This window comes from Cuculus canorus, chromosome 12 (genome assembly GCF_017976375.1).
Source record: "Cuculus canorus isolate bCucCan1 chromosome 12, bCucCan1.pri, whole genome shotgun sequence".
NCBI lineage: Eukaryota > Metazoa > Chordata > Aves > Cuculiformes > Cuculidae > Cuculus > Cuculus canorus.
Window position 1 is genome coordinate 455,026 of NC_071412.1, and position 24,912 is coordinate 479,937.

The 24,912-nt window shown below is 65.8% G+C and overlaps 3 protein-coding genes across 7 annotated transcripts; 1 reads left to right on the forward strand and 2 right to left on the reverse strand.

Moving 5' to 3' along the window:
• Positions 1-289: 289 nt before the first annotated feature.
• Positions 290-1,550, reverse strand: GDPGP1 (GDP-D-glucose phosphorylase 1). The gene has a single exon (XM_054077203.1). The coding sequence runs from the start codon at positions 1,496-1,498 to the stop codon at positions 434-436; it is 1,065 nt and encodes a 354-aa protein (XP_053933178.1). The 5' UTR covers positions 1,499-1,550; the 3' UTR covers positions 290-433.
• Positions 1,551-2,126: 576 nt separating this feature from the next.
• Positions 2,127-5,839, forward strand: CIB1 (calcium and integrin binding 1). Of its 2 annotated transcripts, XM_054077573.1 has the most exons (7): positions 2,135-2,256; positions 2,322-2,356; positions 2,990-3,092; positions 3,773-3,926; positions 4,164-4,282; positions 4,364-4,452; positions 4,712-5,839. In XM_054077573.1, the coding sequence occupies exons 1-7, from the start codon at positions 2,206-2,208 to the stop codon at positions 4,731-4,733; spliced, it is 573 nt and encodes a 190-aa protein (XP_053933548.1). In that variant the 5' UTR covers positions 2,135-2,205; the 3' UTR covers positions 4,734-5,839. The 2 variants fall into 2 exon arrangements, with proteins under 2 accessions (XP_053933547.1, XP_053933548.1); XM_054077572.1 differs by lacking the exon at positions 2,322-2,356 and having other exon boundaries at positions 2,127-2,256.
• Positions 5,840-7,340: 1,501 nt separating this feature from the next.
• Positions 7,341-21,884, reverse strand: SEMA4B (semaphorin 4B). Of its 4 annotated transcripts, none has more exons than XM_054078190.1 (15): positions 21,798-21,884; positions 16,008-16,118; positions 12,246-12,406; positions 11,907-11,969; positions 11,706-11,804; positions 11,482-11,593; positions 11,230-11,346; positions 10,968-11,125; positions 10,299-10,480; positions 9,974-10,124; positions 9,621-9,831; positions 9,419-9,534; positions 9,071-9,234; positions 8,892-8,986; positions 7,341-8,734 (listed from the first exon to the last, which is right to left on the reverse strand). In XM_054078190.1, exons 2-15 carry the CDS (start codon positions 16,099-16,101, stop codon positions 7,959-7,961), a joined length of 2,499 nt encoding a protein of 832 aa, XP_053934165.1. In that variant the 5' UTR covers positions 16,102-16,118; positions 21,798-21,884; the 3' UTR covers positions 7,341-7,958. The 4 variants fall into 4 exon arrangements, with proteins under 4 accessions (XP_053934165.1, XP_053934166.1, XP_053934167.1 ...); XM_054078191.1 differs by lacking the exon at positions 21,798-21,884 and adding an exon at positions 20,055-20,208; XM_054078192.1 differs by lacking the exon at positions 21,798-21,884 and adding an exon at positions 17,103-17,451.
• Between the last annotated feature and the right edge of the window lie 3,028 nt (positions 21,885-24,912).

A 24,912-nucleotide genomic window follows, 5' to 3' on the forward strand; every position in this document is an offset into this window, starting at 1 on the left:
TCGAGAGAGCCGGTACAGTGCGGGTGTGGTGCCGGAATCCTTGAGCTGCGCTCGCCCTTTATCACCAAGTGCTAAGGAGTTTGATTCCGGCTATGCCCGTGTTGGTCCCAGTGCCGGTGATGGGGTGGGAGCCGGTGCTGGTGCCAGTCTGGCACCGGTATTGGTGGTGGGGTGGGAGCTGGTGCTGGTCCCAGTGCCAGTCTCAGTCTCGGTGGTGGGGCAGGAGCCAGGGCTGGTGGCAGTCCTGGTGCCACTCCAAGTTCCAGTCTCAGGAGTGGGGCAGGAGATGGTGTTGGTGCCGGTCCCGGTGCCAGCCCCAGTCCTGGTCTCAGTGGTATGGCAGGAGCCAGCGATGGTGCTGGTCCTGGTGCAGCTCCCAGTGCCGGTCTTGGTGGCAGGGCAGGCGCTGGTGCTGGTCCTGCTGCTGGTGCATTCACTCTTCCAGCAGCCGCGCCAGGTCCTTGCCGAGGCTGAGCAGCTCGTCCTCGGGCAGGAGATACTGCTGGATGGTGCTCAGCGCCTCGGCCTCGGTGATGCTGTGGAAGAGCGCCTCGGACGCGATGGGCAGGAACCCCGCCAGCTCGCACAGTGCCACGTTGAAGGCATCGCTAGCCTTGACGCCGAAGCAGGGCCGTCGTGCCCAGAGCAGTACCCGCAGCCCGCGCCCACCCTCCGCGGCCTCGAGCGGGTCCCCCCGCGTGGCCAGCACGTTGTAGGCCCAGCCGGCCTCGGTGATGCGCTCGGCCGCCTGGCACACGTCCCGGGACACGGCGTCCAGCTCGGCAGGGCTGGCGGCGAAGAAGGCGAAGGCGGGCGCGGGGCCGCGGAGCAGTGCGGGGCCGCGGGGCCGCAGCGGGCGGGCGGGCGCGCTCTGGGCGGGCAGCGGGCGCCGCAGGTACAGCCCATGCAGGTGCGGGTGGTTCACCGAGGCGCCGCCGCCCAGCCCGTTGAAGCCCACGAGGAAGCCGGGGTGCGCGCTGAGCAGCGCCGCCTCCAGCGCCGCCCGCAGCACCGGGGCCGCCAGCGCCTGCGGCCGCGCCCGCGCCGGCTCGGGCAGCAGCAGGACGTGCCCGCGCCCCAGCGGGCTCGCGTTGATGGCCACAAGCAGCGGCTCGGCGGCGGAGCCCGCCCGGTGGAGGCGCAGCAGCAGCTCCCCGCGGCGTAGGCGGCTGAAATTGAAGGCGGCGGGGTCGAAGGGCTGGCGGAGGCTGAGCACGGGCTGCGGCGGGCGCCGCTCCGAGCCGCGCTGCGCGTTCAGCTGCGCCACCAGCCCCGCCGCGCCCGGCAGCTCCCGCGTAGGCAGCGCGCCCAGCCGGTACCGGAACAGCCCCCGCGCCATGCGATCGCTCCAGCCCGACAGCAGCGCTCGGTCGAAGCGGGACGGCTGCGAGTCGGGGTCGCCCTCCCAGCCCGCGTCCTGCAGGACGAAGTCCTCCTCCCCGTACACGAAGTCCTCGGGGCCCGGCTCGTCCGGATCTTCACATGCCGCTTCCGTCATGCCGCGGCCGCGGTACACGTAGCCTCCCCGGCTGCTCCTCGGCGACCCGAGCCCCGCCCCCTCCGCTCTCATGACCACGCCCCCTCCGATCAGACCACGCCCCCAGTCCCTCCTGGGCACGCCCCGGCTCCCGTGGCCCCTCTGCGGTCCTCCCCGACCACGCCCCTTGATTATCCCCTGGCTCTGCGACCGAGGCCACGCCCTCTCTGCTCCCTTGACCACTCCCCCTCCCCAGCTCCCTTGGCCACGTCCCGAGTGCACTGGCCCCGTCCCCAGCTCCACTGGCCCTGCCCCCTCCGGGGCCCAAGCCGCGCCCCCGGCTCTGCTGGTCACGCCCCCGGCTCATCTCACCTCGCCCACTCCTCCCCTGACCACTCCCCCTTGGTCCAATAGCCACGCCCCCAGTCAGGTCTACTCCATTGGCCACGCCCTCGACTCATCCGACCACGCCCCCTTGACCCACTAACCACAGGCCCGCTCTGGCTCCCTTGACCAAGCCCCGACTGCATTGGCCCCGCCCCTTACATCATGACCCCGCCCCGGCTCCTCTCTGGCCCTGCCCCCGAGTTCCTCTCGTCTCTCCTGGCCTGGCCGCGTCTCCCAGCCCCGCCCCGGGGCGGGGCGTTGCCATGGCAGCGCGGCAGTGCCGTGCGGCGGGGCGTTGCCATGGCAGTGCGGCAGTGCCGTGCGGCGCGTAAGCGGGCGGCATGGGGGGTGCGGGCAGCGCGCTGTCCCGGGAGGCGCTGCGCGAGTACCAGGTACGGGCCGGGGTTCCGGGGGGTGGGATGGGGCCGCCCCGCGTTCACCCGCGCTCTCCCCGCAGGACCTGACGTTCCTGAGCAAGCAGGAGATCCTGCTGTGAGTACCGGGGCGGTGCCGGGTGCACAGTGGGGTGCTATCTGTGGCGCAGGGTGGTAGGCGAGGTCCGGGGTGCGATACTGGGTGCGGAGCGGGGTGCGGAGCAAGGTCTTGGGTGCAGAGCAGGGTGCCGAGTGCAGTGCTGGGTGCTTGGTGCACAGTGGGGTGGTATTTGTGGAGCAGGGTGCTAGGCAAGGTCCTCGGTGTGATACTGGGTGCCGAGAGGGGTGCGGAGCAGAGTGCTTGGTGCACAGGGGGGTGCTATTTGCAGAGCGGGGTGCTAGATGAGATGCTGGGTACGGTATTGGGTGAGCCATGCAGAGCAGGGTGCTGAGCAAGGTTCTGGCTGCACAGTGAGGTGCAGGGTGCTGAGCAGGGTCCTGGCTGTGGAGTGGGATGCCAGGTATGGAGCTGGGACCTGGCTGTGGGGCTGGGTGCTGGGTGCAGAGTTGAGGTGCCATCTGCAGAGTTGGGGGCTCCTCCCCCTCCCCAGTCCTGGCCATCCAGCTGCTGGTGTGGAGCGCTGGCAGGGAGCTGGGGGGCACTGGCTGGGGGCCGCCTGTGCTGCTGGGCCTGGTGGCTGCCCCCCACCCACTGGCCCCACAGAGCCTCTCTTGTTCTTCCCTCCTCAAGTGCCTACAAGAGGTTCAGTGAGCTGCTGCCAAAGGAGGAGAGGAACAATGCCTGCTCCGCACGTGTTCCCAAGAGCCAGATCCTGACACTGCCCGAGCTGCGGGTACGGTGCCTGGCAGGCAGCAGGCTCGCTCCTGCTTCCTGCTCTGAGTGTTTTTAGGCAGGGCTCTGTCTCCCAAAGCTGTTCCTTTCCTGCATGTCTGCTGTGCCAGCAAACAGCTTCCTCATCCCTGTCCTAGAATTGTTTGGTTGGAAAAGACCTTTGAGCTCATTGTGTCCAACCACACCTGTTAGTACTGAATCATCCCTGAACACCTCATCTACCCAGCTTTTAAACTCCTCCAGGGATGGTGGCTCCACCACCTCCCTGGCCAGCCTCTACCTGTGCCTGAGAACCCTTTAGGTGAAGAAATTTCTTCTGACATCCAATCTTAACCTTCCCTGGCGCAACTTGAGGACGTTTCCTGTTGCCCTACCACTTCTTACTTGGGGGAAGAGATCAACACCCACCTCACTACAACCTCCCTTCTGGTAGCTGTAAGACAGTGATGAGGTCTCCCCTCGGCCTCCTCTTCTCCAGGCTAAACAGCCACAGATCCCTCAGCCGCCTCTCATAAGGCCTGTTCTCCAGCACCTTCTCCAGCTCCATTGCCCTCTATGCTGCAGAGGATCTCAGAGATCCCTGCTGCATGGGGCTGCGGGTTGGGGGAGGCACAGGACAGGCCGGTGTGTTCCGTGCGGGAGCTGGCCCAGTGCTGCCCCAAGCCACCACTGTGTTGGCAGGCAAACCCCTTCCAGCACCGGATCTGCCATGTGTTCTCCACTTCGGATGACGGGGATGACAGCATGTCCTTTGAGGACTTCCTTGATATGCTGAGTGTCTTCAGTGACTCTGCTACCTCAGACATCAAATCCCACTATGCCTTTCGTATCTTTGGTAAGACTAGGGGTGGATGTTGTGTCCCGGGGTCCCGTCACCTTTTGCGAGGGCAGACAGGGATCAATCCATGTTCAGGAAGGGTGGCAGAGCCTTTGCTGTGCCCATGGGGATGGTGGCTTTAGAAACTCCCTGTGGGAACTGTGTGATGGCGTGTAGTGTGGGGCCTGCCGTGTCCTCACCAGGCATGAGTGGGGATGGGGCCCCTGCTGAAATGTAACTTTCCTCTCCCAAAAGACTTTGATGACGATGGGACTCTGGACAGAAAGAACCTGGAGCAACTGGTGAACTGTCTGACAGGGCAAGGCGAGGAGTCCCGGCTGAGCACTGCGGAGATGGAGCAGCTCATCCAAAACGTGAGGCCCTTCAGGTGGGGTGTGGGCCGATGCGCAGGCCTGGCCACACAGAGCTCACCACTCACATTTCCCCCCCTCCAGATCCTGGAGGAGTCTGATATTGACAAGGATGGCACCATCAACCTCTCCGAGTTCCAGCACGTCGTCTCCCGCTCCCCGGACTTTGCCAGGTACAGTCATCTCCAGCAGCACAGCTTGTCCTCTCCCATCCCAGTCTCTGTGCTGCTGCTGCGGCAGAGCTCTGGGGGCAGCAAGGCAAGGCTTCCTGACACGGGGTCTCCCAGAAGGCAGAGGGATCTGCGTCCCACTGCCAGATCTGCAGGGAGCCTCTCCCACCTGGGAATGCTGCTGCCCTGGAGCACTAGGTGGTTGCAAACCGTTTGTGTGTGACCAACTGAGGAGGTGCAGAACCTGTCGTGTCTCTTGCAGTTCCTTCAAGATCGTCCTGTGAGAGCCCTACGGCTTTCAAGCAGAGCTGCTCTTCCCGCTGCTGCAGCTCTTTGTGATCTCAGACATTTCCTGTTTCAGCGATGTCTCCTCTTTCTGCTCCTCACCAGCCTGGCAGCTCTGCACAGTGCCTTAGGCAGGACATCCTCCTGTCCCCTTTCCACCAGCAGAGGTGGGGCCCTGGGAAGCTGCCTCCCCTGCAGCCGCTCCGCATTCCCAGGATCCGATTTGAACTCTTCATGCAACCCAAGGGCAGCTGCATGGGCGGGTGAGACAGAGGTGCTCCCGGCTGGGGTCTGCAGTGCACAGCCCCTCTCTGACCTCAGGACCAATTGGTGCCTTCCCCGATTAGTCAAGGAGCTGCCTCTCCTTGCCAAGCCCCGGCCCAGCTCACCAGTCTTCCTGCTGCAACGTGGATCCATTTCTCTTTGCAATATCCCAAACACCAATCCGTTTCTTTATGCAATATCCTGAACGTGGATCCATTTCTCTATGCAATATTCCAAATGCAGATCCGTTTCTTCAAGCAATATCCCAAATGTGGATCTGTTTTCCTAACCAGTAACCTAAACATGGATCCATTTCTCCAAGCAATAACCCAAACGTGGATCCATTTCTCCAAGCAATAACCCAAATGTGGATCCATTTCTCCAAGCAACAACCCAAATGTGGATCCATTTCTCCAAGCAATAACCCAAACGTGGATCCATTTCTCCAAGCAACAACCCAAATGTGGATCCATTTCTCTATGCAATATCCCAAACATGGATCCATTTCTCCAAACAATGACCCAAATGCGGATCCTTTTCTCTATGTAATATCCCAAACGTGGATCCACTTTGCCAACTGATAACCCAAATGCTGATCCGTTTTCCTAAGCAGTATCCCAGACAGCACTGTGGATGTGTCAGCCGGCAGCAGCTCTGTCCCCCCTTGGCTGCACAGGACGTGGGATGCCTTCCTTCCCTCGCAGGTGGGCACAGCGCCTCAGGGACCACAGCTGGGCTCACCCATCCTCCTCTTTCCCTCTCTCCTCTTCTCTGGCTCAAGCCCAGCAGCCACTCTGGCTGCCCTGGCCTCTTCCTCCGGACACGAATAAAGGGCTCTGGTTTCACCCTGGCTCTGTGTGCCTTTGTCTCGCCGCGGGAACGCCGGAGGTGGCTTGGGCAGTACCGCAGGTCGGGTGCCACGAGGGTGCTGGGACACAGGCTTCTGACAGGCCCCTCTGCCTGTGTGCCAGCCGCAGCTCCAGGGGACAGGCTCCACGTCCTGCTTCGTGACAGCCCCTTCCGTGAGCCACCTCCCTTCTCTGAAACCCGGACCGTTCTCAGCGGGGCTGCACAAAGCGCTTGGCTCTCCAGTAAGAGGCACAAAGGGAAATCCAGGGCAGGCAGGCAGCTACCTTTTGCTGGAGCCCTTTGTGCCTGTTCATCCACCAGGCTCTGCCCTGGGCCACTGCCAGCTGCGGGCAACGGTCCTGCCTGTGCTTCCCAGGGAGCCCCCGGCCACCCTGGCAGCTCCCACCCTCGCTGCAGCTGCTCTACGAGGCAATGTCAGAGCTGCGGCACCGCATGCCAGGGCCGGTGTGGTGGGCTGGGGGTCCGGCTCACCCCACAGGAGCACCCATGCCACGGTGGACCGGCTGATGGCACTCTCAGGGCGCCGGCACGGCCGTTTCTCACGTACCATCACCTTGCTCGCGGCGGTGCTGGCTGTTCCAGCTCACTGCCCCGCAGTGCCGATGGTATCAGCCTGCCGCAACCGGTGCCTCTGTAGCCCTGGGGGCCGTGTCTGCTGGCACTGCACCAGCCAACGCCTCCGGTAGCTTTTTTGATGTCCCAGAACAGGCTGGGCAGGAAGTTTGGTGCGTTGGTCCAGCCAGGAGCGAGGCAGTGTTGGTCACAGGGGGAAGCCTGCCCCAACTTGCCAGCTCGGTGTGGATCTCACCACTCCCCTGTGCTGCGCTACTGGCGCTTCCCAAGCACCAGAGCTTGGCCATCGGCTGTCACGGGGTTGGCTACTGCTACAAGGCAGCTGGGGTCTGCCTGCAGCAGTGCGCGATGGGGACAAGGACCTGCCTGCTTTGGGCGCTGGCACAAGGGTCCTATGGGCAGCACAACACCACGGGAAGGGGGCTGCCCTGCTGCCAGGCCCCCACTTTTCTCCCTCCTGGTCACCTCTGCCTCACTCTGCTGGGACAGCATCATGCCATGGCTCTGCAGCCCCCACTCCCGCCCGTGGCAGCACGTGCATCCATGCACAGCCCCAAAACAGCCGAGCGCTGCCTGAGCTCGTGGCTTTGGGTGCAGGACACCCCGACAGCCGGGTCACAGGGACCCGCTGGCCCCAGCCCTGGGCAGCGTCACTACAAGGGCACACGGCCACCTTCCAACGCTCTGCCAAGCACATGGCAACTTCATGGATCACATGACTGCCAGCACGACTCTCCTGCCCTGTCCATCTGTCCCCGCCGTGGTGAGGAGCAGTCGGCCACAGGCAGGGTTTTCCTCGACCAGAGTGAGCGCCAGACATGGATCCTCTCTGTGGGGCCACTGGGATGGTCCCAGCCCCAGTCAGTGCTAGGAAGGCGCCCAGCACACTCGTGGCCAAAGGAGACACCTGGACTTTATATAAAAACCACAGACGTTTCTGCACACGCACGTGGGGCCGCGGGGCCACTCCCCGCTCCCTCCCAGGACATGATTCACATTTTCAACGTATTAGAAATGAACCAAGCACAGACACACAGCACATGCCACGGCATCGCTGCGCCGGCACCGCCCGGCCGCACGCGTGGCTCTGGGTCCTGCAGCGGAGCATCACAGTGAGTCGGGGCACGAGGCGGCTGCGGCTGCCCCCTCCTGCCCTCTGCATAGAGGGGGCCGGGGTCTCGCGGAGCTGGCGGTGCACCAGCAGGCTGAGCCAGGCACCGTGTCTGTCCCCACAGCTGGGGGAAAAGTCCTGCATGTCTCTGCAAGGCACGCAGCACCCCTCACACCGAGAGCTTCCAGCACCATCCCAAGGAGCGGAGTAGCCGAGGCAATGCCCAGGGAGCAGAGCCCTGACAGGATAACATGGGGCCGGCCCCACCAGCCGGGGGGAGCCGCAGCAGGGCGCGGGCTCCGGGCATGCACACACAGACAACACGGATCCCAGCCGCGATGCCGCGGTCCGGCGAGGCTCAGAAGAGCAGAGGTGGTGGTGGGTGAGGGCTTGGCTCTCATCCCTGTCACACCACCGAGTCCTGGATCTCGGAGCCCAGGCGGACCCGGGGTCTTTGGCAGGTGGGAGACACCTCCACAAAGCTGTCCCGGACGTGGAGGGGCCTCTTCTCCGACTCGGAGAAGACATGCGGGGGACCCGGGGGCTCGTGCACAGGGGTGCTGACGATGTAGTTGTCCTGCAGGGCCTGGTAGCCCTTGTGCTCAGGCACGGCGCTGGGCAGACTGCTGCCGTTCAGGGGCAGGCTCTCCACCGGCTTGCGGGGCGGCTTCTGGTGCCGGACGGGGTCACTCGGTTCCAGCAAGGCTTTCATGCCGTCACGGTGCCGGTGCAGGAGGAAGAGGGCCAGCACGAGGACGGCAGCAGCAAAGAGCACGCACATCACCAGGAACTCAGTCCAGTAGGTCTTGCCGTCCAGCCGTGCCGCAGTGCTGCCCACAGCCGAGGTGCTCCGGGACGTGCTGACGGTCTCCAGGGTGTCCCGGCCAGCAACCACCTTCCTGCTGGGGTCCGGTGGCCCATGGGCCAGCTCTTGCACGCTCACGCAGTAGCTGGCCATCAGCTTATGGAAGCCCTCCTCCAGTGACCAGCACTCGTAGGTGCCTGCCCGCTCTGGACTGCCCACCAGGATGAGGGCCCCGTCAGGCAGCACCAGGTAGGAGGCGTTGACGGGCGCCCCGTCGTGCAGCCAGCGCCGTGAGGCCAGGTTGGAGAGCAGCCGGCACGGCAGCGGCCGCACCGCGTTGGGCAGCAGCTGGATCCATTGGCACGGGGCACTGGAGGCTGTGGAAAAACAACCCACAGGGACATCAGTGATGTGGCAGGGACCCTGGCTGTGGGCAGGGAGGCTTTAGAGGTGCCAACCAGGAGCCTGGGGCACACGGGAGCCCCTGAGCCCTCCCCGGTCAGCAGCCCCCCAGCAGCACCCACCGGAGCTCACCTGGGGGCAGGAGGATGCGGGGACGGGGCTGGGAGGCATTGTCTGGCTGGCAGAGCCGCTCAGTGTCCGCGTACTCGATGTCCTGCGCCCAGAACCTAGTGACAGAGAGGGATGATGGCAGCGGGGTGCTGCGGTGTGCCAAGGGGAGCAGGGCAATAGAGAGTGGGTGCAGCACTTACTGGGGATGCGTGGGAGGGTGCAGGGTGACCCTGCGGCAGGCACCCCGGCTCCAGGCACAGAAAGGGTCCCGCGCCAGCACGCACTCACCACAGCTGCGGTACAGGCTGCAGTTCGCAAAGGGGACCTGAGCCACCGCCGTGTAGGTGGCTGCGTAGACCAGGCCCTGCAGGAGGGAACGCAGTGGGGTCAGCAGCGTGGCCGCAGCCCCAGAGATGCGCATCAGCGTCAACTCCTGCACCCCCCACCCCTCCCAGGCTCCCTGCCCCCAGGCAGGACCTGCCCCCCACACAGCCCACAGCACACCCCCTCCTTTCCCCAGCCCCACTGTGCCCATGCCCAGTTCCTGCCTGGTCCTTGTCCAGCAGCAGCTGGAGAACGGGCTGGCTGGCAGGGAAGAGCCGGATCTCCTCGATGATGTGCACCCTGTGGTTCACGCGCACAGCCTTGTGCAACCGGCCATCGTCTGCAAACACAAGGGCTGTGGTAAGCCAGGATAGGGGCACACAATGCCCAGCACCTGACCCACCGCCAGTTCATAGCCGCACCCACCCGTGCCCAGGAAGAGGATGTCGTAGGTGCCATGGAGGCCCTGTGCGCGGTGGACGCCGATCTGCTGGTAGCGCAGGCGGCTCTGCAGCAGCAGTGGCTGGCTGCGCACGGGGCTGTCCATCAGAAAGTGGTCCTTGATGAAGTTCAGCACCCGGTCCGGCATCTGGAGGGACGAGTTGATCTTCAGGTGTCGTGTGTGGCTGGTGATGCACTGGGGGAAGAGAGATAGAGGCTTGGCTGGGGCACGGGGCAGCGGGCAGGCAAGTGGCTGTGCCCGGTGGCTGCCAGGACCAGGTGAATGCGAGGGGCTGCCCTGCATCCTGTACTAAGGCAGGTGCCAAGGAGGCACGTACCGTGCCCGGTCGGGGCTCCGGCACAGGGCTGGTGTCTGTGTACCACTGCTGTGTCTCGCGGTTCACTTCCTTGTAGAGCCCGCCGAAGGCTCGCTGCACGCTGTGCATGGGGAAGGCGCACACGGCCGAGCTCCCCAGGCCACCCTTGTTCCTGGCAGAGGAGAGGCAAAGCCCCAGGAAGGTCAGCACTCTGGCTCCGCTGAGCCCCCCACACTGCCTCAGGAGCCTGAGTGTGGCCGGAGCCAACCCACACCTCGCCAGCCGCCCCGCAGTGCTCCAGGCAGTGCTCCAGGCAGTGCTCCTGCAGCCCCCGCCCATTGCTCACCACTGCGAGGTGAAGACCCCATAGAAGAGCGTGTCCCTCCAGTGCAGCTCCCCCGGGGTGAGCACGAAGACGTCCTGCAGCACATTGAAGGGGAAGCCATCCTCTGGGTGCGAGCAGAGCAGCTGCGCCTTCAGGAAGGTCGTCCACCGCCGCTGCAGCACACGCTCCCCACCCTGGTCGCCCTGCGTGGCACAGCGGGTCAGGGCGCGATGCCACGGCCGCCCAGCACTGGGGAGCCCCACAGGGCTGGGCAAGCAGAGCAGGGGTCTGTCTGTCCGTTCATCCAGCAGTACTGAAGCCCTCGGGGAGCAGCCCCCGTGTCTGGGAAGCATAAGCAAAGCAGCGTCTGAGGGGCCCAGGGGAAGGGAAACATGACCCGAGAGGGGAACAGGGCTTGTGACTCCTCTGGCGAGGGGGCAGAGAGATGGGGAAGGGTCGCTGGCACGCAGGGGCCCAGCAGGAGCAGTGGGATTGAGCCACAGCCCTAGGCTGGGTCCTATGGAACCGTAACTGCCCCAGCAGGGTCTCCTGCAGGTGCTGGTGCCCTCCTGGGGTGTCCAGAAACCCTGAGACAGAGGTGTGCAGGGTGGTCCCTAGCCCCCCCAATCACAGCGGTAAGTGGCACCCTGAGCATGGCCCCTGCACACCCCCCCGTTGCCCTGTGCCCACCTTGCACACGCGTGCAATGCGGGAGACGATGGTGTTCTCAAAGTAGTCAAACTCCTTGCCGGTCTCGCTGAAGAAGAAGTAGACTTTGTCATCATCGCCATCGGGGTTGCCGGCGGGCAGGCTCTCCCGCAGGTAGGCTGAGCCCACGAATACTGGGTCTGGGGACACAGGCACTCTCAGCATCACCTCACCACTGCCATCCCCGGCCCCACACATCCTCATCCCAGAGGATAGAGACCCTGACCCGCCTTCCCACTCTCACCCTGCAGCCAGTTGAGGGAGTTTTCTGTCTTGAGGGTGATACGGCTCTCCTGGCTGCGGTAAATGGTCGGCTCATTGCCCTGGAAGTTGCTGACAGTCCCAGCGTAGAGCTCGCCGTCTGCCAAAGAGACGCTCCCGCTGGGACGTGGCACACGCCAGGCAGCACAGCACCGCTCCCCCACCGGGATCGTGCCGGCCCGGCCCCAGCTCAGCTGGGTGCTATGGGGAGGACGAGGATCATGGCATTCCTTACCAACCATGACGGCTGTGGACCGGTACTCAGGATCAAAGGGGCAGCGCCCCTTCCCATCCTCCAGCAACACCTTCCCTGACGCATCCCGCTCCAGGCTGAAGTGCTGCACATTCTGCAATGGGACCGTGCCATAAGCTGCCAGTGCCCGCCCCACACCCAGGTCCCCGATGGCAGAGGGTGACACCGAACCCCCTGGGACACCCGGCCCCACTCCCTGTGCTCACGATGTAGGCGCAGGCTGGGCTGAAGGCGCAGGTCCCGCAGGTGTAGAGATGGGTGCTGTTCAGCTGCAGCAGCATCTTGATGTAGTTGTGACAGTCCCTCTGCAGGGGCGAGAGGAGGTGGCTCAGCCCTCCTGCCGCCCGCACCCCAGCATGGGGCACTGCCCACTGCAGCGTCCAGCCGCGCTCTGGCAAAGGGCTCACCTGCAGGTCCTTGCCCTTGAACACACACTGCCTCTTCTTCTCTTCATCTGCGCTCCACGGCAGCTGCAAACAGAGGACAGTGATTAGGAGCCCCCTGCCACTGGCTGGTCCTGCCAACAATTGGCTGGCCCCCTCCCCACCCCGCAAAGCTGGCAGAGCTCATCCCCCCCAGCATTGATGTCGCCCCCATCCCAACTGGGCTGGCGAGGCAGCGCCTGGCCGGTTCTGAGCTCCCCGGTGCCCAGGCTGGCTTAGTGCCCCCATCCCTCCCCAGGGGCAGCCCCCATCCTGTGGGCTCCGTGGTCCCATGCTGGGCTCAGCCCCTGGTCATGGGCTCACCCTGCGAGCTGGTGCCCTGGGCTGGAAGTGGCTGGTGTTGACGGCGATGAGGAGCTCACGTGCACCTAGGTAGAGGGTGCCACCGTCCGGGCTCAGCAGCAGGGCTGTGTAGTTGGACACACCGGGCACCTCGAACTGCTGCACGACCCGCTCGGCCGAGTCTGGGGAGGAGGCGCAATGGGCATCAGTATCGCGCATGCGGTGCAGGGCAATACCCGAACCCTCGGGAACCCCACACCACGGCTCACTGCTGGCCCCTCCGCTTGGTACTGCCGACCTGGCCTCGCACCTCAGCCGTGCCACCCGTCTGGCGCTGCCAGGGGTGGGCTGGTCTCTCCCCACGCGGTCAGACACACGTGGCACCCTGCCACAGTGAACCGGGCATGGCTGTGATAGTGCCCAAGGGCGGCTGCTGCAGCACGAGCCACCGCCCTGTCCCTGCCGTGGGGACAGCCTCAGGGCATGCTGCGGTGGCACTGCCTGCCACAGGGCACTACAGCCTGCTCTGTGCCTGCTGTGCCGCACACAGCCCCTGGGCTCAGCCCTGCGGCGCGGGTGGCTCAGCCTGGCCCTGTGGGGACCCCGATCCCACTGAGCCTGCGGCACGGAGAGACGGGTGCTGGCAATGGTTGCCCAGTGGGTGCTGCCTGTGCTGGGGCAGAGGCTGCCGGCTGAGTCACGGAGCGCCCGTGCGCCTGTCCCGCGTGGGTGGCCTGGCCCCGGAAGCCTTTCCTCTCCCGCAGCCACTCTGAATCAGACGCCCCAGCTGTGTCAGCAGGACACGTCGGGCTGACTCACACTGCCAACTCCCTGACCCCCTGTGCCCTAGGGACGCCCCGACCTTCCCCGAACCCCTGCCTGCTCCCAAATCCCTGCCCGGACAGCCCCGGGGCTCCCGTGATCCCCTGTTCTGTGGAAACCACTGAGAGGGCTTGAGGTGCTGCAGTGCCAGCAGCGTTGTGGGACAAACCCTGTTCCACTTCCCCTCCCCTGTTGCCTCACAAGCGCTGGATGGGGCAGGATGCCCCCTATGCCAGGGGGCTCAGCTGGCCCCTGGCTCAGCACCCATCTTGGCTCTCTGGCAGCACCACAGAAAGAGGGGTGTTGACTCCCCAAGCGTTCTCCTGCGATAGGACCCCTGCCCCAGCGCCGGGGTGATGCCGCCCGCAGTGGGCACAGCCCAGTGCAGGGGCAGTGGGGGCCCTGCAGACCTGTCCTGGCCCGGGGAGCTGTGGGAGCCCATGCCGGCTGCCAGGGGACCTGTTAGGACAAGACCTGCTTCTTCCAGACAAACCTGCTGGAGGCACATCCAGCACTTCCAGGGGAGCAGCTCACCAGCTCCTCCCTCCCTCCTGCCAACCAAAAGCCCCACACTGCCACGCTCCCCAGGGCCCACGGGTGGGACACGCTGCTACTGCGACACTGGCTGGCCCGTGCCCCACTTGGGTCCCCCAGGTCACGACCCCCGGCACTGCCCGTGAGCTGCAGCCGCTGCAGCTGCAGCAGCCTCTGCAGGTGGGCAGAGCTGGGCCAGAACTGGTCTGTGCGGCTCAACACGGCGTGGCACGGCATGGCACGATGCCAAGCTGGGCCGTCCCGCTGGCTCCCAGGGCTCCTATCCAGCTTGGTGGGTCCCACATCTGCTGGTGCTGCCACAACCGTGGCCGGTGGTCAGGGGAGCACGTGGCAGGGCCATGCCGACGGAGCACGGCGCGCGGAGCCAGGGCGTGCTCCCAGCTGCCACAGCTGACCCGGCCCAAACCACTGCCCCCTCCCAGCCAGTGCAGGACGGCTCAGCTGCCAGCAGCAGCTGGATTTAGCCACCTTCTTCTGGCAGCTCAGCCAGCCCAGACGCTCATGGGTGTAGCAGACCCGCTGTGTCGCAGCCCCCGTGCCCGACAATGCAGCTGGGCCCAGCAGCTGCTGGTGCTGCATCCAAGCTGCGTTCAGAGTGTACCCTGTTGCTGAGCCACCTCTGCCAGCGGCCAGGGCTGCAGGAGGGGCGTGCAAACCCTGTTTGCAATGGGCTCTGCCTGGCCAAGCAGCCTCCCAGTTGTCCTGCTCCCACACAGCGCCGTTGGTGCAGCCCCCAGCCCTGTCGGCGCTGTGGTGGATGCCGGAGCAGCCCAAGGCCAAGCGTGGCATGGTGAGGGGCTGCACAGAACCCTGGGGACACAGCAGAGAGGGGAGGGGGCCACAGGCTCCCAGCTGCCACAGTAAGGACGAAGCTATGGGGCAGCATGGGCAGGATGGATGCCCTTGGCCAGCTCACCCCATCCGTGCCCACAGAGGATGTGGCTGCCCTGCACAAAGGACAGAGTCACAAAATCACTGAGAGGGTTGGGTTGGAATGGACCTCAAAGCCCATCCAGTTCCACCCCCTGCCATGGGCAGGGACACCTCCAACTGGCTCAGGGGCTCCAAGCCCCATCCAACCTGGCCTTGAACCCCTCCAGGGATGGGGCAGCCACCACTGCTCTGGGCAGCCTGGGCCAGGGCCTCCCCTCCCTCACAGCAAAACATTTCTTGCTGAGATCTCATCTCAGCCTCTCCTTTTTCAGCGGAAAACTGTTCCCCTCATCCTCTCTCTGCACTCCCTGATCAGGAGCCCCTCCGCAGGTTTCTTGCAGCCCCTTTCAGTGCCGAAAACTGCTCTAAGGTCTCCCAGTTGCCTTCTCCTCTCCAGGCTGAACAACCCCAACTCTCCCAGCCTGTCCTTGTATGGGAGGTTCTCCAGCCCTCGGATCATCTCCGTGGCCTCCTCTGGACACCGCCGGGTGCCCCAGACCCGCTCCCCCCTCGCTGTGGGTCCCCATGGCCCTTGGCCCCCTCAGCTGCACCCCGGGAGCGCGGCCGCCCCAGCCCCCCCGGTGGGACGCGAGCCCCGGCTTGCCAGGCGGGCTGGGAGGGTGCTGTGCAGGCTCAGCACCGCCGGCTGTCACAAGGCGTTTCCACGCGGGGCGCTGGGGCCACCCTGTCCCGCGGCGTGGGGAGCCCAGGGAGGGGGGACCCGGGGAGGATGCTCAGCCCCCTCGGGAAGGGGCATCTGGGCAGGGAGAACTCGGGTGGGGATGCTCAGTCCCCCGTGGGGTGAGGGCACGGACACGACCCGGGGAAGGTGCCCTGGGGGGTGCTCCACCACCTTAGGGAGGGGAACGGGGCGGGATGCTCAGCCCCCCGGGGGGCGGGGAGGGGGGCAAGAGGGACCCGGGGAGGGTGCTCAGACACCTCGGGGCTGCAGGGGGGGGAAGGACGACACGACCCCGAGCGGGGGGAGCCGCGGGTGGGGGGAAGGAGGGATGCTCGGCCACCTCGTGGAGCCGGGGGAGGGACCCAGGCGGAATGTTCAGCCACCTCGTGGCGGGGGCAGGACGACACGATCCCGGGCGGGGGGACCCGGGGGTGGTGGGATTGGGAAGCTCAGCCGCCTTGGAGTGGGGGGACTCGCGGGTGAGGGAAGGAGGGATGCTCAGCCACCTCATGGAGCCGGTGAGGGACACACGACCCGTGGGGCGGGGGACCCGGGGGGGATGTTCGGTCACCTCGGGGTGTGGGGACTGACTGGGGGGGCCGGGGGGGTGCGCAGCCGCCACGGGAAGGGCAGGGGGAAGGGAACCGCGTGGGATGCTCCGCCGCCCCGCAGGGGGGGGACAGATACGACCCAGGCAGGACACTCAGCCACCGCGTGTCGGGGGCACCCGGGCTGAGGGGATGCTCAGCCGCGCCGGGGGGGACCCGCCGGAGCCCGGGGGGTGCACTCACCGTAGGGCAGGCTGACCCGCGGGACCGGCTCCTGCGCCGCCGAGAGCAGCAGCGCCGCCAGCACCGGGAGCGCCAGCGCGGGCAGCGCCGCCATCCCGAGCCGCCCGGGACCTGCGGGAGAGAGGGGTCAGCGGCGCCGCCCCCGGCCCAGGCTCGGCGGGGCGGGACCACGCGCGGACCCGCCCGCACCGGGCGGCACCAGGAGGGGGCGGGCGGGGACCCCCCCGGCACCGCCCCCGCCCCGCCCCGCCCGGGGCTCCCCCCGCCTGCCCTCCCGCCCAGTCCCGGTCCCGGGACAGTGCTTTGTGCCATGTACGGGGAGCAGCTGCGGGGCTCTCCCGCATCCACGCCCCTCTCCGCAGCGGGAAAAGCTGGGGGCCCGGGGCGGGCCAGGTTTGTCTGTGCCGGGGGTGTCTCTCCCGGGGGTGTCTGTCTCGGGATGTCTATCCCGGGGTGTCTGTCCCGGGGGTGTCTGTCTGCCCCAGGGTGTCTGTCCCAGGGTTTGTCTGTCCCGGAGCTGTCTGTCCCGGGAAGGCTGAGCCCCACGGCTGCTGCCCGGGCCCATGGCCGTGCAGAGGAAGCTGCTGCTCCAGCTGCCCCTCAGCTCAAGCTTTGCTCCATCCCTGCTTTGCAGAGGCTTTCCTGGCCGCTTTGCGCGCAGCGGGCTGGGGGCTCTGCTGGGGACCCTGCCCTCCTCTGGGGCACGGTGGGCTCCATGGGGCACAGCCCAGTGCTGGGCAGGGCTGTCTGCCTGGGCCCACAGTGGGCTCGGCCCCCCGGCAGCGCGTGTGGAGAGCTCGCAAGCCCCCAGCAGAAGCCCATGCAGACCCCAAAGCACTGCCCCCTTGTCCAGCGGTTACCTTGGCAACACATTATTAATGATAGCTGCTTATTTCGCCATAGCAACGAGTGGAAAGGGTCTCTCCTCATGGCAGGCATCTCTCCCAGCGCTGAGGGTGCCCCCACTGCCACCCTCCCCATGTGGGCCAGAGCTCCGTGCTGCCCAGCTCACCCAGCCTTAGCCCTGGGGCATTGACACCCCCCCGTGGGACCCCCGCGAGCCCCCTAGCTTGGGAGAAGCGCCTCCCGTGCTACCGAGACAGCTGTGTCCACGCTTCCGAGGGCTGTGCCTGTGCTCTGCGTGCTTGGCGCTGCCAGACGGTGCCCGGCGGTACCTGGCAGCCAGGGGCTGGCGGTGCCCCTGCCTCCCTGCTGCCTCTGCTCCTTCCCGCTGACCCTTCCTGGCCTTGGGAACAACTCTGCCAGCTCCACCCCGGCCACCTTATCAGCACCCTTTGCCCGGGAACGCCACAGATGGGACAGGGTTCTGCGTCACCCACATCACCCTGCCTGGGGTGGGAGCAGACACCTCCAGCCGTGGCCATGGGGGACCTGGGGGGCTCTGAGGAGCAATGTGCCAGGACCCTGGTGCGGCGGCATGTGGCGATGGGAACCCCATAGCAAGGCTGGGGGCTTGGGGGGCAGGGAGGGAGAGCCGGGAAGGGAGGGCAGGGCAGGGAGGGAGAGAGGGCATGGAGGGAGGGCAGGGAGGGAGGGTGAGGAGGAGAGCAGATAGGGATAGTAGGGAAAGCAGGCAGGGAGAGCAGAAAAAGTGGGCAGGGAGAGAAGGGAGGGAGAGCAGGGGGGGCAGGCGGGGGGGGAAGGCAGGGGGGACAAGCGACCCTGTCCCAGGCCCGGCAGCCAGCAGGCAGTGGAGCGAGGCCCGAGCCCGAGCCTGTGCCTTTAAGCCCAGGCTGCGAGGCGCTCCCACTGCTGCTGGCAGCCAGGCCTGTTTACACGGAGCTGCCATCGCACTCCTGCGCCTGCCCACGCAGGCTGCCAGCTTGGGGCACCCTGCAGCACCCTGCAGCACCCTGCCCCACACAGGGGCTGCGCCCGGGCTGGCAGCTGCCTGCCCTGCCCGGCTCTGCAGGAACCTGCACGCAGGAGTGAGCACCACGCCGTCCCAGCCTGCCCTCCGCGTGCAACAGCGGCTGGCGATGGGGAAACCGCACTGGGTGCTAGGCCCGGGCAGCTCCAAAACCTGTGGCCTGGGGTCACCAGGCAGGTGGGGCAGCGGTTTCAGCACCCAATTCCCACGCCAGCACCCTCCGCCCTGTTCCCACCGGCGGTGGGTGCCTGGGAAGAAGCAGCCTTGTGCTGATGCCTGCGAGGAGCAGGGGCTCGGGCCGCAGAGCCTCGCGCTGCTGAGTGTGAGGAACAAGAGTTGGGGCTGCACAGCTTCGCACTGTCACCTGTGTGGAGCAAGGGCTGGGGAGCCTCATCCTGCCACCTGCGAGGAACAAGGGCTGAGGCTACGGAGCCTCGAGCTGCCACCTGTGAAGAGCAGGAGCTGGGGCTGCGGAGCCTGGCGCTGCTACATGCAAGGAACAAGAGCTGGGGCTGTGTAGCCTCGTGCTGCCACCTGCGACGAACAAAGTCTGGGGCTGTGGGGCCTTGTCCTGCCACCTGTGAAGAGCAGGGGCTGAGGCTGGGGAGCCTCGCGCTGATGCACACAAGGAACAAGAGCTAGGGCTGCAGAGCCTCATGCTTCTGCCTGCGAGCAAGAAGTGCTGGGGCTGCATGTGCCCTGCTGCAGCTGCCTGGGTGCTCACACCATGCTGTGGCTGCCTGGGTGCTCACACTGTGCTCATGCAGCCTGCCCCTGCATGGGCAGCAGTGCAGGCAGTAGCGCGAGCACGTCTCCTGCTCAGAGACCTGCAGCGAGCTCGCACACAGCCTACGTGCTTGGGCTTTTCCTCCCAACCCACATCTCCCGGGGCTCACACGCACGCCCCAGCTTGGCTCTCTCCTGGCAGCTGCCAGACAACACCAGGCGGTCCCCGCTCTGCTCTCGGCCACGCAGCGTGTGAACGCGCGTGCACGCACACCTGCAGCCGTGCAGGCTTCCAGCCATGCTGATTCACGCAGATGCTCCCAGCCCAGCTGCTCCACGCTAGCAGCTTGGAGAATGCCTCATGTCCCGCTGGAGCTGGGCTGCCTCTGATGGCACAGCCATCACACCGGCTCTGCTTCACTGCACCCCAGCACCCAGCTGCCCGGAGGAGAGGCCCCGCTCGGGATACGGGGATGGGACAGGGGCCCTTGGGGCTGGAGGGCGAAGCCTGGTGCATGGCCAGCTGAGCAGGGCACTGCAAGGCTCCCCACAGGGCCCAGGGGCATCCTCCCCGTCCCTCTGTTCCACCCTGCCTGAGACAAGGGCCTCCTATGGGGTTGTAGCCCCGCTCTCTGCCCCTCCAGCAGCCACACAAAGCCTGGCTGCCCCCAGGACCCCTCCCAGCTCTGATCCCACCGCCAGGACCTCCCTGGGGTGCCGGTGCCTGTCCGACAGCAGCACACAGCCAGCCTCGCGCTGCGTGCACCCAGGGCACCTGCATCCAGCCTGTCAGGCACTGCACAGAATGCACCCATCCCTTTGCTCCCCTGTCCCACGCTCCTGCGCAACGCCAGGCTTGGCTCTGAGGACTATGGGGGATCCCCACAGTCTGGCTCCCCACCCCAATGCCAGAGTCCACTGGCACGCACACGCTGCCGGCCCGGGAGGCTGCAGGACTCACAGGGTGCTGCCCTGGCCCCCAGGCAGGCACCCCTAGCACTGGGCAAAATGCAGCGCCCCTTGGATGGCAGAGACATGGTGGTCTCTGAGCTCAGGCACTGCTGCACTCCGGGATGCAAGACCTGGGAGTCCTGGCTTGGGGATGCGTGACCCCTTCCCAGGCATCCACGGCCCCACGGAGCCCAAACCAACACGGGTCCCCTTGGTCCTGCTGCCCCCCAGCACAGCGGCACTCCTCGGGGAAGAGGGGTGCCAGACCCCCAAATCAGCCCCAGCACCAGCTGGAGCAGACACCGGGGACCAGAAGTGAGACCCCCGCAGCCCCAGCTCTCCGTGTCCCCAAGCCCCAGGGATGCTTTGGCACCCACACCACCACCAGGCATAGCAGCCACATGCCTGGGACGTGCAGCACGTCTGCCCAAGGCACACCCACACACATGTCCCACGCTGCACACACGTGTGCCCCTTACCTGACACAGAGCGTGCACACACACCTCCTTACGAGCAGCCCGTAACCCACGTCCCAAGCGCTGGGCATGCACTTCCGAGCCCTCAGCCAGGCAGAAGGCATAACGCACACCCAGCGCACATGTAAACACACGCACAGAGGCTCACGGGCTGTACACGCCCCGGATGGCAAACGCACACCTGGGAACACCCCCGCGGGAACAGCCCCATGCTGCACGCACACACACACACACACACACACACACACACACACCACCAGGCCCTCCCACTGCACACACGTTCCTCTGGGACCGCTGGGCACATGCACACACAGCCCTTGCACAGCCCCTGTCCTTGCAGCCCCTGCACGGCTGCGCATAAATCCTTGCAGGAACCATACACAAACAGCCCCCCTCCGCACAACCTCTTGCATCCCCCTTTGCACACGCACGTGCCTTGCACATATGCATACCCCTTGCACATGCACACACCGCACACACACCCTGCTCACATGCACACCCCTTGCACATGCATACACTACTTCCACACACACCCCTGCTCACACACATTACACCCATCCACCCTTACACACACACTCCCCCCCTTGCACACACACCCTTACACATGCACACCTACACACAACCACCCCCATAGGCATGCACACACCTTGCACATGCATACACTACTTGCACATGCCCCCTACTCTCATGCACCCCCCCGCACATTCACACTCCTTGCACACTCACACCCTTACAGACACACCTTCACACTCATACCCCTTGCACACTCACACACACATGCACTCCCCTGCACACATGCACACCCTTGCACGTGCATACACTACTTACACATGCCCCCCCTGCTCACACCCCCCCCTCACACCCACCCCTACTCTCACACCCCTCGCACACTCACACCACTTGCACATGCACTCTGACACACAAAAGCCCCTTGCACACACATCTCTACACACGCACATCCCTGTGTACTCCCCCCTCGCACACTCACACCCTTTACACACCCTTACACACAGCCCCCCTTACATATGGATGCTCTTACCCACACACACCTCACTCACACCCCTTGCACACTCATGCTTTTAACTCATGCACACTCACACACCCCCTTGCACATGCACACCCTACACCTCCCACAAGCACCCCACCTGCACACATGCACACCCCTTGCACATACCTCTTACACACACACCTTCACACTTACACCCCCTGCACACTCACACACACTCCCCTGCACACATGCACACCCCTTGCACATGCATACACTACTTGCACAGGCAACCCTCTGACACACACACACCTCACACACCCATGCTCTCACACCTCTTGCACACTTGCACACACACACACTCCTTACACACACCCCTTATACACAGACCCCCTTACACATGCACACTCTTACTCACATCCACACCCACTCACACCCCTCACACACTCACACCCCTTGTACACACCCCATTACACACCCGCACTCTTATGCTCTTACACACACAACCCCCTCTCACACGCCCCCCCCTCGCACCCCTACACCCCCCCTCGCCCCTGCCCGATGTTCACCGGCTCAGCGGGATGCAAGATGCGGGGTGCGGGATGCAGGATGCGGGATGCAGGATATGGGATGCAGGATGCGGGGTGCAGGGTGCGGCATGCAGGATGCGGGGTGCGGAATGCAGGATGCAGGATGCGGGGTGCGGAGTGCGGGATGCAGGATGCGGGGTGCGGGATGCCGAGTCCCCGCCCGCTGCTCACCGGCTCGGTGGGGTGCGGGATGCAGGCTGCGGGGTCCCCGCCCGCCGCGAGGCGCGGGGCGGCTCCGGGCGGCTCCGGCTGCTCCGCCCGCCGCTCGCAACAAAGGGGCGGCCCCGCCCGGCAGCCCCGGCTCCCGCCCCGCCCCGGCGACCGCTCGAGTGTTCCCCGCGCGAGGCGTTAGTCCCGGCTCTGGGGTGGCGGTGTCCCCCCCCGGGGCTGCCCGTGTGGGGGCAGGTGGCACTCGGCGTTTTGGGGTGATCACAGCTCCGTGGGGTTCGGGGGCACCCGCGGTGTCCCCGCGTTGACACGCTCCAGCTGGTGGCTGCTGGCCGGGTGTCAGCACCCGTGGCACTGCTGGGGTGGGCAGAGAGCCTGGGAGGGCCCCTCGCTCACCCGGGTCACCCCTCTCTCCTTGGTCCCCCGGGCTCTCCTGGGTCCCCCCCTTTATCCTGCCCCTCTTCCTCCCCCCCGGTTCCTCCCGTTTTCCTGGGATCCCCTGCCTCTCCCCTGGGTCCCCCGTGCTATCTTCGGTCACCCCATCTCTCCTGGGTTCCCCTACTCTTCTGAGGTGTCCTGTACTCCTGGGTCACACTGCTCTCCTGGGGTCCTCCCACTCTCCTGGGTCCCCCCTGCCCTCCTGGGTGTCCCCCCATTCTCCTGGGCCCCCCTTTTTTCCTGGGTCCCCCCTGCTCTCGTAAGTCTCCCCCCACTCTCCTGTGTCCCTCCTCTCTCCTGGGTCTCCCTCCCACTTTCCTCGGTTCCCTCTGCTCTCCTGGGTCCCTCCTGCTCTCCTGGGTCTCCCCGTTCTCCTGGGTCTCCCCGCTCTCCTGGGTCCCCCCCGCAGCTGAGGCCCTGCCACCCCACTTCCCAGAGCATCCTTCCAGAGCGGCCCTGCAGCTGCCATCCCTCCTCCCCGCTCCAAGCGCTGGCATCTGCCCGCCTGGGCCACCGAGCCCCGTGGCAGCCTGACTGCTCCTGCTGATGTCCCACCGTGTCCCCAGAGCAGCCGTGCCACAGGCAGCCGCCTGCCCTGTGCCCCCCGGTGCCTGCCGAGGGGCTGCTGGTGGGGGCCGTGGCCGTGCCCCACGGCTGGTGTCACCGCTGCCCCACGCCTCTGCCCGGCAGCCCCTGGGGAGCACAGCGCTGCAAAGGCGGCACAGCCAGCTCAGCGTGCTGCCAGCGCAGGGGCCCGCGTTTGGGGCAGCACCGCTTGCACCAGGAACCGCCGAGACCCCCGGGTCACGGAGGCAGCGGGACAGGCGTGCACAGACCCCCTGGCTCCGTCCGGGCTCCGGACACCCTGACCTGCAGCAGCTGGAGCCCTGACGGGCCACGTCGCAGGCCTGGCCCTGGCGTGGAGCGTGTGGGCTTGGGCTGCGGCCAGAGATGGGCTCCTTTGTTTGAAGGCAGCCCTTCCTGGGACCGTGCCACATGGCTGCTCCCGCCTGCGCCACCGGAGCGGCCGCCGTGCTGGCGTGACCTCATCTGGGCAGGAGCCACGGGTACACGGTGGCTCTGACCGTGGAGACAGGGCGAGGGCTGCCGGGGGGCCCCCACTGCGGCTGGGGGGGGGCAGATTGGGGAGGCCACGCTGCAGCTGGGTGCAGACCCTGCACTGGGGGCCCGCGCTGCAGCTGGGTGCAGACCCTGCACTGGGGGCTCACGCTGCAGCTGGGTGCAGACCCTGCACTGGGGGCCCACACTGCAGCTGGGTGCAGACCCTGCACTGGGGGCCCGCGCTGCAGCTGGGTGCAGACCCTGCACTGGGGGCCCACCCTGCAGCTGGGTGCAGACCCTGCACTGGGGGCCCGCGCTGCAGCTGGGTGCAGACCCTGCACTGGGGGCCCGCGCTGCAGCTGGGTGCAGACCCTGCACTGGGGGCCCGCGCTGCAGCTGGGTGCAGACCCTGCACTGAGGGCTCACGCTGCAGCTGGGTGCAGACCCTGCACTGGGGGCCCGCGCTGCAGCTGGGTGCAGACCCTGCACTGGGGGCCCACGCTGCAGCTGGGTGCAGACCCTGCACTGGGGGCCCACGCTGCAGCTGGGTGAAGTCTCTGCACCCTGCATGGCTGCATGCAAACTCTCACAGGAAACATGCACGTGTAGTTCCCTCTGCACACCCACATGCACACCCCTGCACAGGCACACCGCCTTGCACACACAGACTCCACGGACATGCATACCCCTACACATGTGCACCCCTCCCACGTGCATGCCCTTTCACACACAGAGCCTCTTGCACATGCACACCCCCATGCAAACACAAACCCCTCGCACACCCACGCTCCGCACACACAAACCCCTTGCACATGCACACTCCTGCACATCTCCTTCATCTGCACACCCCTGCACACACACCCTCTTGCATATGCATCCCTCCTTGTGCATGCACCCCCCCAAGGCATCTCCCTCACACATGGAACCCCTGCACACACACATTCCTCCTGCACACACATGCACAACCCACACTCCCCTTGCACACATGCTCACCCTTACACGCACACACATGCACCCCCTGCACACACACCCATTGCACACCACCCTCACCCTGGACACACATCCCCTTGCACATGCACACCCCTGCGCACCCCCACCAGGTGCATACCCCTGCACACACATCCCCTTGCACATGCACACCCCCTTGCACATGCACCCCCCCCCAGCATCCCTATCAAACGTTCACATTCTGCACCACACCCCTCACACTTGCATCCCTGCACACACACACCACCCCAAATGCGCATCACTCGTGCACAAACACACGCACCCCCTGCACAAAGCACCCCCCTCATACGTGCACTCCCCTCACACCCTCTGCACACACACCTCCCACACATGCACCCCCCTGCACACGCACCCCCCACATACACATGCACCCCCTGCACACGTGTGCATGACCCACAACATGCACCCCTGTACCCCCTTTGCACTCCCTTTACACACACCCCTTGCACACATGCACATCCCTGTGCACACACCCCCTCGTACATATGCACACCCTGCACACACAGACCTCGCACACATGCACACCCACTACACATACACACACCCCCCTCTTGCACACATGCACATCCCTGCGCGCACACACACAACTCACACACGCACATAACTCCTG

Bases quoted from the DNA above. Each gene is read 5' to 3' on its own strand.
- SEMA4B (XM_054078189.1), bottom strand. From the start codon at position 16,946: ATGCCTGCCATGAGGAGAGACCCTTTCCACTCGTTGCTATGGCGAAAT. The intron at 11,126-11,229 runs GTGAGAGTGGGA...CTGTGTCCCCAG, and splicing joins CTCCCTCAACTGGCTGCAGG to ACCCAGTATTCGTGGGCTCA. The intron at 9,535-9,620 runs GTGGGTGCGGCT...TTGTGTTTGCAG, and splicing joins CATCCTCTTCCTGGGCACGG to ACGATGGCCGGTTGCACAAG.
- GDPGP1 (XM_054077203.1), bottom strand. From the start codon at position 1,498: ATGACGGAAGCGGCATGTGAAGATCCGGACGAGCCGGGCCCCGAGGAC.
- CIB1 (XM_054077572.1), top strand. From the start codon at position 2,165: ATGGCAGTGCGGCAGTGCCGTGCGGCGCGTAAGCGGGCGGCATGGGGG. The intron at 4,283-4,363 runs GTGAGGCCCTTC...CCCCCCCTCCAG, and splicing joins TGGAGCAGCTCATCCAAAAC to ATCCTGGAGGAGTCTGATAT. The intron at 4,453-4,711 runs GTACAGTCATCT...TGTCTCTTGCAG, and splicing joins CGCTCCCCGGACTTTGCCAG to TTCCTTCAAGATCGTCCTGT.